At 40.4% G+C, this 12,249-nt stretch overlaps 1 protein-coding gene across 1 annotated transcript; it reads left to right on the top strand.

Moving 5' to 3' along the window:
* The first annotated feature begins 3,195 nt into the window (after window positions 1-3,195).
* Window positions 3,196-10,881, top strand: slc25a35 (solute carrier family 25 member 35). The gene is made up of 5 exons (XM_030438297.1): window positions 3,196-3,811; window positions 3,919-3,984; window positions 4,079-4,231; window positions 6,170-6,304; window positions 6,882-10,881. Exons 1-5 carry the CDS (start codon window positions 3,440-3,442, stop codon window positions 7,050-7,052), a joined length of 897 nt encoding a protein of 298 aa, XP_030294157.1. The 5' UTR covers window positions 3,196-3,439; the 3' UTR covers window positions 7,053-10,881.
* Window positions 10,882-12,249: the final 1,368 nt, after the last annotated feature.

Genomic DNA, 12,249 nt, shown 5'->3' with positions numbered 1-12,249 from the left:
TGAGAGCAGGTTGTTAAAGATGAAATTACTGGTCATCTATGATCACAAAGAAACATCCGCTCGCAGTCATGTTGCTGCTGGAAACAGGCAAGTTAATTATGAAGGGAAAGAGGCTGAGGGACGCTGTACTGTCACACTGGTGGTGGTTTGCATAGGCAGATAAGGACATAATGAGCCAGCTGGTCGATGGTCAGTATTTTACAACTGCTACAACAGTTTAAATTTGCATAAGACGAAATCCATGATGGTAACTATACATTAAAATGTGTCAATATGTGCAGGTTTATCACGATCACACTCAAGTGCAAACAAATAAATGTGTTCAGCATTATAGGAGCTTCAGCTTTTGGTGTTAGGATAATACAGCATTTCAGCTTCCTGATCTGATCTACACCCACCATTGACGGCCAAGTTTTAATTAACTTCACAGGATTAAACCTTTCCAACTGCTATAGTTAGCAATAGAAAGGTAGCTGGGATTTTTTGGCGGGGGGCCAGACAGGCCTGCGGTGCTGTGAGAAATGCATGAAATGAATAGGTGGCCCAACAGAAGAAACGCTCGAACCAAGACATGAAATGCAGTCCTATTTAGGAGGGTTTAAGCCCAAAAGATCCTGAGCACAAATCCTATTTGACGGGGGTAGAGGTGAAACAGATTTTACGTTCAAGTCTAATCCAGCTCAGTGACGATGAACAAAACCCACCAACCCAGACATGTTTAGTCTGTAGCTCAGAAGTAGCGTCACTATACCTTTAATCACCTGGAAATACATCGTTGTCAGACACACTGATCAACATTACATACATTTTTACCACGATTACACTGCTACAACTTCATCGTTCATTGACGAGAGACTAGCGGCTGTTTGATGCTGCTTTCAAGGCCGGTGGATCAGCTTTTCCTGTTTAATTAATTCAGTGTAAAGTAGAAATCCCATTACATTTGCACACACATCAGAGTTGTCAATATGTGTGTGATCCCAGAGCAGCTGGGCTTGTAAGTGCTCTCCAGCTGATTAAACAGAGATGTGGTTATAAACAGCGCTGGAAGTCCATGTTCTCTCCCTCGACATTAATCTAATTGAGAGTGATGCTGCCGTCCTGGTACCCAATATTGACTGTACCCAGATCCACCTCAGGTCACGGAGGAGGCGGAGCTTCATGTCAAGAACTGCACATTTATGTTCAAAATCTAAAAACATGTGGATGAAGTGAGAAAAATGAACCCCCAGAGAAGCTCGGAGATCGCGATAATAAATAATGCAGATAATCAGTTTTTCACCAAGACAGTCTCCCTCCTCTCTGCGGTGTGCTGACCTTTGATCTACATCTTTGTAATTAAGGATAAATGAACTGGCTCGCTTAATTACTGCTTCCGTAGATGCAGCAGCACTGACCAGGTCAACCCATTAAATCCAACCTGTGCGTCAAAAGTTATTTTTATTCAGACAGGAGTTAATTGGCTTGAGTTTGTTGGCTATGCGAAGATGGATTTTCTCGGTTTGGATTTGGAGTGTGTGGTTACATTAACCACCCGCTCATCCTAATGAAAATCTATTTAATGTCATTTGAACATCATTTACACATCAAAAACATTTCTGCACAATAACGTGCAATGGGAAGGTTAGTGCTTTTAATTAGATAAAGCAATCCAGACAGTTAATGTGGTGACAGATTTGTTTTTTTGTATTGCAGAGTTGTGATAATGTGGCTGAACAGGGATTGAATCAGATGCTTAAACTTTTTTTTTTTTGGTACACATTCCTCAGAGAACAAATTCTGTTTTTCAATATAATTGCATTCATTATTCCCAAAAATATGATTATGATTTGCCTTTTTAATAGTACGAAGATACAAAACAATAACAATGAATAAAATAACCTGTATAATTCTCCTTTTCGCCACTAAGATGCGCAACAGAATCAAATGTGATGTCAGCCTCGGCTCTCACTGTATCTGCACCGGGCTATGAACCGATATGATTCTGCAATATGGCCGCCACTTCATCCGAACCTATCTGAACGCACTACGTAATTGACGTCGACAAACCAAAGATAAAGATTCGCTTTCATTGGCTGAGAAGATAAGTACGTACAGACGTAACGCATGCTTTGGTACTGTTCTCCAAGATGATATGTTTAGGTGACAAAAAGAGTGTAGGCCAAATCACCACTGGAAATAGTAGGTTAGTATTTCTATTTATATTCAATGAAAGTTTTATCATATTCAGTTTTAGTGTGTATTAAATTAGCAGGTTGCCTAGGAAGCATGCCGTCATTCTTTCTGGGGTTTTATGATTGTCCATTGTTTTTCTAATATAAATGTATGAATTGCAAAAGGGATGCTGATCATGGAAAAGCAACACATGTTAGTCATTGTATTCTACTTGCCAAAACTGTATTGAAAAACTTTGGGAGAAACACAGTATGTATAACAGCGACACATAGTGTTGTGATGAAGTATTCAATTACAAGACAATACATAGTGTTAGCAATAAATATGCAGTAGTCCTTGTTTGTCTTCTGTCATTAACACGATTTTAAAAGTGATGTAAGTCCGTTATGGCCATCACAATACTGTGCATTAGGAGAAGACATGTTTCTACAAATGATAATTTAAATTTATGTCATTTTGGTACACAATCAACAGAAAAAAACTATTAACGTCAACCAAAACTAAAAAAATGCAAATAATAGACTAGTAGACTAAAATGATATAATGAATGATACAACACATTTTTTCCACAATAAAAATTACAAAGTAAAATAAAACACACAGAAAAGAAATTTACTGACTCAGAGAATTAAATTAGAAATATTTCTGCTTGGAATTTATGTGTTAGTTTGTGTCGATTAAAGCAACGCTATGTAGTTTGGTGGAAGACATTTTTTTAATCAGAAGAGAAAGATCCTCACTGACAGTTTTTACTAAACGAAAACTATATAAACAAACTCCCCCGGTTTCATGACTGGATACATTTAAACAAACTGACCTGAGAGGACATCACAACTTAATACTGTTACCTTGGATATACTGTATGTGGCGGACCCTGCCACCTTTCTAGCTTCAAATAGTGTTCTGGGGACCTTATTTTTCCTCTGACAACAGTTTTATATCAATTTATGGAAAAAAATTTACATTTCTGAATTTGCACTATTACCTCATTATTCTGAGTTTGAATTTCTCCACTTAGTGCCCCTTCAACAACCACATCTACCACTTCGTTTGTCAGAATTACGAGCTCACGAGGGCGCTCTTGAAGTACTCATATGGCTGCGCACGGATGCGCCTCACGGTGGCACACTAGTGTGAGTGTGTATGTAATCATATTCGGAGAGGAGGGGACGCCTCTGGGCAGAAACTCCCCGTCATGAAGGGCAGGTCGGACCGGCAGCGGGCCTGAACTCCACATCTGTCCTCGGGCCGGCGGACAGTCGCGATGGACTTCGTGCTGAGCGGAGCGGCGGCGTGCGGAGCGTGTCTGTTCACCAACCCGCTGGAGGTCGTCAAGACTCGGATGCAGCTACAGGGAGAGCTCCAGAGCCGCGGCACCTACCAGGTCTACTACCGTAACGTGTTTCATGCCTTTTACACCATCGGAAAAGTGGACGGCCTGGCCGGCTTACAGAAGGGACTGATGCCCGGGCTCGTCTATCAGTTTTTTATGAATGGAGTGCGGCTCGGTTCGTACGCTGTCATCGAATCCTCCGGTTACATCCACACGAACGGGAGAGTCAATGCGCTCAAAACCACGGTAGCAGGGGCTGTGGCCGGAGTGGTGGGAGCTGTCATGGGCAGCCCCGTGTACTTGGTGAGTTTGACTTGACACCAGTTTTTCTGTGTACTGCCCCTTTAAGGTCCATCAGCTGTGACATTTCAAGGTGAGCTGTCACTTAAACGACTCGTCTCCACTGACAGGTCAAGACTCATCTGCAGAGTCAGTCCACCTCCTCCATCGCAGTTGGACATCAGTATAAACACCAGGTAACATAATGTAACCCCACACTGATGGTGCTGCTGAGGCAGGACAGGCATAATCATCATCTTCTTCCTCACGTGTTCCTCCTCTTCCTGTCAGGGGATGATCCACGCTCTGGCAGCCATCTACAAGCAGCACGGCATTCTGGGACTGTGGAGGGGCTCCAGTGCTGCCGTGCCCAGGGTCAGCGTGGGGTCAGCTGCACAGCTTTCCACCTTCTCCTCCTCCAAGGAGCTTGTGACCGACCTACAGGTTAGATTTTTTAATTTGACACTCCTCTCGGTTCGATCACGAGTGGAAACGAGGCGCAAAGGAGGAATGTTGTTTCCTCAGCCGTCCAGCATACGTGCACACCTTCCGGATGACCGCACAGTTCAAGAATAAACATGACTGTTTTGGGGGGTTCTTGCATAACTCGTATAGATCTTCTATGATGAGATGAGCTGGGAGGATTAGGCAGGAATTCGTGGGAGCATTATGTTGGTTTGGAGAAGAAATTCAAACTCTGGACTTTAACATTTACAATGTTAATGGGGTGATAATACAAACTCAGAGCTCAGAGCAGAATAGGGTCCCCTGAACAGTGTTTGAAGCTGCATTCTGAGATAGCCTCTCTGTATGGTAGTGGTTGGCGTAACTGGCGGGGTCTGCCATTCCTGCATATGACAATTTAGTACCAGTTCAAAAGGATCTGTGCGTCTGTGCCGGGGCATCTCTTATTATTTACTATCCCTAAGTTTCTGTTTGGCCTGGCAGATATTTAGAATAAACAACACAAACTTAATTTAAAGAAAGATATAATATAAGTCACCGTTGAACATGGCAGGCAGGGTTTCGTGTTTACAGTAGTCAGTCAGTTAAGGGAACCTTGTACCATTTTTCATGAAACATAATAAAGTATGTGTTTACATTTGGCCCGTGGCCCACCATTAAGTTTTGGTTTTTGCCTCCCAAGGGCAAAAGTTTGGGTCCGTAGTCTATATTTGCTCACATTTTAGACTGATTTATTGAGAAAATAATCAGCAGATCCATTGTTTGTGACAATTATCATCAGTTGGGGACTTAAAAAACTCTGAAGTTTAGAAAATGCGGACTTCAGAAAGGGATCATTTGTAGTCAGTAGCTGTGTGCAGGTTACAAAAGCAGTCATTGTGGCTCTGACAAAGCGCCAGGCAGTGGAACAGAAATTCGACACCCATCATTGGCCCCCCCGGCTGAAAACATGTAGCTTACACAACCACTGCACTGGTTTACTTGCTGCTGACCCAGCTCTACTTTAAAAAAAAAAGGGCTTTCATACTAAATGCCAGAACCGATACCATCATGAAACAGTGTCGTATCCAACTGACCGACCAGACAAGAATCATGATGTTCTTATGTGTACTTTACTTGTCGGTGGGTTAGTGAGGCTGGAGTCGGGTCTGTCCACACCTCCCAACGTCTGGGGTATGCGACACTCCCACTCGCTCTTACATAAGCTGCTGTATGACTGTTGAAGTGTAGCTTCAGCTCCCACCTATGGAACTCCATTATGTTCAGGTGGCCTACTTTCAAACATAAAAGTTGAACTACTGCTATGTTTATTATTTTATTGTTGTGTGATCGTCCAAGGCAATTCAACTCTAGTCTCCAGCACATAATAAACTCACTTTTATATTTTTTTGTGTGTTGTTAAAACAGCAGGTTTAGGCCTTAGCTACTGCAGAGTGTGTTGTATGTCGCGCTATTAATAATACATTCTTCTGTCTCGCTGCCTGTGGGAGATCATGACCCGTTAAAATTAGAAATGGCTTCACACGTGGTGGTACCTTGATGAACATACATTAGTCTAGTATCACTGCACCGGTGCTACATCCTGTCATTTCTCCCTTCTGTCATACTGCAGCTTAAGCCGCTCACAGCTTTAATTATTACTTATTAACATATCACAAGGAACTTTTAACTGTTATGAAAGAGTCTCAGTTTAATGCCTTCATAAGCAAACAGCACCTTCAGCAAGAAGATTGACTGTTTGTATATGGTTATGATAGTTATTATAGCTAGAGTAAGATGTTTAGCCACAAGGCTCTGATGCTCTTACCGCTTTTATCCACAGGGGGCGCCAGAATCAACAGGAAAATCAAAGTTCCTTGTAGCTGCTTTAAGGTTGTCGCCTCACCACATTGTTATTTTCCTCTTCTTCCTCCCCAGATGTTCCCTAAGGACAGCTTTCTGGTGGCCCTAAGTGCCGGCATGATCAGCAGCGTGGTGGTGGTGCTGGCAATGACACCTTTCGATGTAGTGAGCACACGGCTCTACAACCAGCCTGTGGATAATTTGGGCAAGGTGAGGAGACGGATCAATGTGTTAAAAGGTTCACTGCTTTAGGTTTTCATCATATCAAACTTAATTATTGATGTTATGTATGGCTGACATTTTTCAGAACTCACTTGTTAAACGCACTTGCATTCTTAACATGCCTCGCTAGATATTATTTATTATTGTAACTGGGGTCTGCCATTCCTAGGCCTAATGATTTACCAGTGCACAAGGGTTTCACAGGAAGTAAAATCTTAAAGGGGAATTGTGCTTATTTAACAACAGGCCCCTTTGAATCAGTCAAACCAAATGTTATATAAAAAAACATATTTAAATCTGCTGGATCCGGATTTTAAGTAGGCTCTTCATCAAATTGTACTCAGCCTGTCAGAAATGAATGAAAATGTCAAAAACGCCCTTTCTCTGATGCTGAAGTAAGGTAGAAAACATTCCTAACATTCCTTAAAAAGTGATGTCAGCATTGGTTGGGTCTGAAGGCTACAGGTTTTGGGATTTAAGGATTATAATTTAAGAGTAGTGACTGATCAAAAGGGAACGTTCAGCTGATCAGTCCCAGGCTGACCTTCATCTCCTCATCTCTTAGGGGCAGCTCTATAAAGGATTCGCTGACTGCTTTTCGAAGACGCTGAGAAAGGAGGGCTTGTTGGGACTCTACAAAGGCTTGGGAGCCTCTTATTTCCGACTCGGTCCACACACCATCCTGTCGTTGCTCTTTTGGGATGAACTGCGAAAACTGTACCGGCAGTTCAGATAACACCAGGGACAAGGAAATGGAAAATGGGTAACTCATTAAGCTCTGAGTGCGCAGGTTAAATGACTCCTCATTTAATGAGTTTGTTATTATAAGGTGAAAGAAAAAACAGGATGTGCTCTTTTCCCTTTTTTATGGGAAAGAGAAGGAGCAAAGGTAACATTTTACACTCCATTAAGAAAACGTATTAGAACTGACAAAATGAGACAGGAAGAAGGAGGAAATTTCAAAACTGCAGTCAGGAGCTTGAGGCAATTCTGACAGACACATACTTGGATTTGTTTTGGTGACGTGTGCACAGATATAATGAGACATAGCTTAAAAGCTAGCCAGCTAGCTCATGTATGTCCTCTGGGCTATCAGGTGTAGGGACTCTTTTTATAAACTCATCAGTCATGCCATTCCAAGACATATAGAAGTCATGCACTGGACACAGCTCTGTATTTTTCTGGAGAAAGCATCAAATGTGGCCCACTGTTACGAGAACACGAAGCGATCGTGCCAACAACAGCTGCACATGAAGTTTTATATGAATTGATGACAGGTGGTAGCAGCTCCGTGCTCTACAGTAGCAGCTGTTCTCCATCGTACAACTATGATGACTCTGGTGAAACAAAGATAGAAGTAAATGCCTCCGTTTATTCTCATCACACGTTAGTAGAGAAGCAGCACAGATGAAAATGTGCCAATCACACAAATGAGCTGCGTTAGCATCGTGTTGGCGGGAGGTGATGCAAACGATGATGAAGCAACAGAAGTAAAAAATCTGCTCATGATACATTTTTGCTTTGTTTAACTTTATTTGACGTTGACGGAAAGTTTTGAAAAGACCTTTTATGAAGAGCATCATCCGAGGCAGGCAAGAATCCTCCAAAGTCTTCAGAAAAAGGACTTAGTTTTGACCACATAAACAGAAGACCCAGCTTGTCTAGAAAAACTGGCAGGAAAACTGCTGTCTTCATCAGGATAAGACTACCTCCAGGTTCTTCTTAATTTTCTACACACTGATTTCTAACTTTTGAACCAGAAACCAGCATACTGACAAATGCAAGCACAGTTTAGTGCATCTTTATTGTCTGACTTACTTATTTGTTATTTATTTTTTTATAGGGAAAGTTACAAACCTACAGTTGTTACTGAACTGACTCATGTCATACTGTGTTATGTTTCACCACACCCTGAGCTCATTTGCATCGCTTAATGCCTCGATGAGCTTCTCTAGAAGGATGAATGTACAGTGAAATACAAATACAAATATATATATATATATGTATATATATATATATATATATATATATATATATATATATATAATATAATAAATAGATGTCAAATCCAGAAAAGCTGCAGTAAAAGTAGGCAGGAAATTGTGATTTACAACTTCTTGTGAATGCACATGGTCTGACAGAGCCAGAAACACTTTAGGACAGCAGTTATACATTTACAGGTGTAATGAAGTAAATTTCTTCCATGTAGCTGGTGGCAAGCTTACCTGTTACTATTTGTCATTGAGTTTTAACTAAAAACTCACCTGGTTGCCTCTAAGTACACGTATGTATGTGTGTGCTACATGGCTTTTCTTTGCCTGTATGAACCCTCAGATGTAATAATCAGCATTTACATTTCTTCGTCCTTTAGAAACAAACTCCGTCCTCTATAAGAGGAGCAGCTCATCAGTGTAGGAAGTAAAGTCTAAAGTTTACCGTGTGTGTTTTTTGAGAAACTTGCTTCCTGTCCCACAAATAATATTCATGAAATCATTGACCTTTAGTGTATCATGACCATCAATCGAAAGCGCCCAAAAACCTTTTTTTTTACAATTGTAGCTGCTAAAGTGACACAGTGATATGACAAAGTGGTGTGCTTAAGTCATTATTCAAAAGGAAATATAAAAGATAAACTTGTTACTGGGGAGTTTTTGTAAGTTATTCGGCAGTTTGATTTTGATGACATTTTATGATTATAATTTTTTTTGAAGTTTTATTTAAGTTTCTTTTTGTGTGATATCTAATCAAATTATATTAAAATCATCTAAATTAATACTTGTATATCACATAAGTCATTTATGACAATCATGCCACTAATATTTATTTTGTAAGCGTTATTTGACACACACGGTAACTCGTTATTGATTACGACTTTGAAAAAGAACCACAGTTGAAGTCTCTCCTCAAATGATCATTGACAATAATTTGCGGTTTGCCTTTGGGTGTTAGGGAGAGATCATTTAGCATTAACATTGTGTACATATGGTAAGTTACGTCCTCCAGCTCATCATGAGCATAAGTCAGTGTTACTGAGTAGCTTAAAATAGGCCAACAGGCAGATGAAATGATGATACGTCCCACTGACCCACAGCTCAGTGCCATTAGTGTCGCTGCACCAGTCTGCAGTAGACTTCAGGTTCTGTGAGGCCTGTACAGTTCAGCCCAGTGGGTCCATTACCATGACATGGATGCTGCTGGTACATTTTGTACAAAACTCCTTTCTAATGTGTGAGCCAGATCTGGTGCTTTCTTCACAAAGTGCATGATACTTTGCAAAGTGTCGAGAACTGAATGATCCATTATTAGTCATAAGTCATTTCAATAGTGAGTGAACAAGTTTGCAACTTTAAAACACAATGTGTTTGTACTGTAGCTTTAAGAACACGCATATGTCCTATTGGTTTCCATGATATAACACAGGAGACGGATGTTACTTGAGTTTATTTTGTATTATGAAGTTGAAGTTTTGGTCTCCTTACCTTGCCATTGCCATTTTTTTTATACTTTGGAGCAACTTCTTGATGACGCTTATTTGTACTATAAACTATGTATGTGGTTTATTATGGGGCATTCTTAAGTCTGTTAAATACAACAAGTGAATTTATTTTGAAGGGTCCAAGTGGGTCAGGACAGGGCAGATCTAACAGACTGTGATAGTCTTCCATCGACCACATTACTAGTCTAGAAAAGTTGTCTTTAAAATATTAGCTCAAGCACATCTGACCAGAAACTTTGTGTTGAACCTTTTGCCATTTGTGTTGTTCACATCGATCCGGCTGAACACATTTTCAACGGTTCAGGCACCAAAAAAGTACCTAAGTTACCAAACTAAACTGGCACATGATTACTCCTTCAAACAGAAACCAGACACACTACGTCTGACCCTTAAAGGTCCAGTGTGCAGGATTTAGTGCGACCAACTGAGTACTCCTCGCCTCACCTTTCCCCGCACAGTGGCTGCTAAAAAGCGGCGGGCTCTGTGGAAGCGGGCTCTGCTCCCTCTGTCAATAGGCTCATTCTTAGGTGATGAAAATATAATGGTTGTTAGTTTCAGAGGATTATACACAAATGAACACGATGACTGTTATATTCCATTTCTGCCAATAGACCCCATAAATTCTACACACTGGACCTTTAAACATGGTATGCTGTCCACCACTTTTAACAGTAATTTGTGCAGTATGAATGGAAATCTTGTCTACAATGAGTACAAATTAAAAACTTACCGGTTAGTTGAGCCTGATTAATTGAAGTATCTAACAAATCTAGACGTATACGCAGATTGGGGAAGGACTGATGTCAAAAAACACACAAATGCTTGATCAAGTTTAGATATTTTTCGTTTGGACATGGCAGATGGTTTCAGTGTAAAGTCTCCGATGATTTGTGTGTCATTAAACCTCATGAAGGTTGTTCTGAGCGTTGAGCAGTATAAATGAATGTTACGTACAGCAGCTTGGCAATGTTTCATGATTGTATCACAGAACGCTTCCTGTTATGGGCAGTAATGTGTCAGTGAAATGGACTTGAAGAGCAAATAAACTATCAGACTTTTTATTGAAGGACATTGTGGTGTGACTCAGTTTCTTTTATACAGGCTCAATTAAGTTAATCTTCTACCATATTATACTTCAAATTATACTCTGCCTTTAGTACTAACGCCTTGCACAATTTAAATTGGATCGTGAGGTGTCGACTTCATTCAGCTGAGGTTTATCTCACCGGTATGTTTGAAATTGACCAAGTGATGAATTTCCCCACTGGCTGCTTGAATAATTAGAGAACAGAAAGTGCAGCGATTAATATTGTAGTTTCACAATATGTCTAACATTATCAGGTGACCACACGTCATTTCAAGATGACGGACTGTAGAATGACTTGAAAGGATTTTTTTATTATTATTGGAAACAGAAAGAAAAAGAGAAAATAATGTTCTGACATGTGAAAGAAAAAAAAAAGAAGCCCTGTAAAAGTTTTCTTTTGTCAATAAAGCTTATTTGAATTTAAATGTTGAATATTGGTCACTTCAAACCTAAATGTAAAAATCAAAGGAGAAAGTTTAATGAGTCGAATAAGAGAAGCTAACGTCAGGATGCTAACATGCTTACAATGGCACACCTATGTGATGTTTAGCATTTAGTATAATGTTCACATTGCTCAGCATGTTAGTTCAGCACGTTAGTATGCTATCATTTGCTAATTCGCCCTGCTATCAGAAACTAAAACTGAAATTCAAAGGACAGGCTGTGATTATCATTTATTTGAAGCCTCTAGTAAAAATCTAGTCTGTTGTCCATTAATCAGCTTGTATGCACTAAAAATATATATGCTGATGTGTAGAGACCAGTTTGCCTCTCATACAGGATTTGTACACTGGGTGTGTCTCATGTTAGCAGGGCGGCTACAGTTTGGCCCGGGGCGCGTGCACCTCACAGAGCTAACAAGCAGTTTCAAAACCTCTGTGCCTGTGGCTGGCAGTTGATAGTAGTTTCAAACCAAACGAATATGACAGGGGATTCAAAACATGGTTAACTAAGGGAATCACGGCATGGCGCACTTTAGAGGAGAAAGGGGAGCTGCAGAGTTTTCAAAATATGAAGGATAAACACGATCTGGGGAAACATGACTTTCATAGATATCTACAACTAAGGGATTATTACAAGAAGAAAATCAGAAGAGATCCCTCCATGGAAGTGTGGGGTGTAACTCAACTTCTAATCAAATCATACGCAGGAATTTCTTTTAGAATTATATCGGCATTATATATAAAGCATTGACAGTAAATAAAAATTCAACCAAATATGTAAAAGAAAAATGGGAATCGGAACTCAGCATAGACATCATGGATCAACAATGGCAAGAGATGTGGAAAACACATCAAACCACCACCAGCTCACAGTCATGGAGGGAATTCTCGTGGAAAAACCTGATAC

The sequence above is a fragment of the Sparus aurata genome, chromosome 13, assembly GCF_900880675.1.
Source record: "Sparus aurata chromosome 13, fSpaAur1.1, whole genome shotgun sequence".
Classification (NCBI taxonomy): Eukaryota; Metazoa; Chordata; class Actinopteri; order Spariformes; family Sparidae; genus Sparus; species Sparus aurata.
This window is presented reverse-complemented; position numbering and strand designations above follow the sequence as displayed.

What these genes read in the sequence shown, in the direction of transcription:
- slc25a35 (XM_030438297.1), top strand. Translation starts at nt 3,440, where the DNA reads ATGGACTTCGTGCTGAGCGGAGCGGCGGCGTGCGGAGCGTGTCTGTTC. An exon ending in TGGGCAGCCCCGTGTACTTG is followed by an intron (nt 3,812 to 3,918) that starts GTGAGTTTGACT and finishes CTCCACTGACAG; the next exon opens with GTCAAGACTCATCTGCAGAG. An exon ending in AGCTTGTGACCGACCTACAG is followed by an intron (nt 4,232 to 6,169) that starts GTTAGATTTTTT and finishes CTTCCTCCCCAG; the next exon opens with ATGTTCCCTAAGGACAGCTT.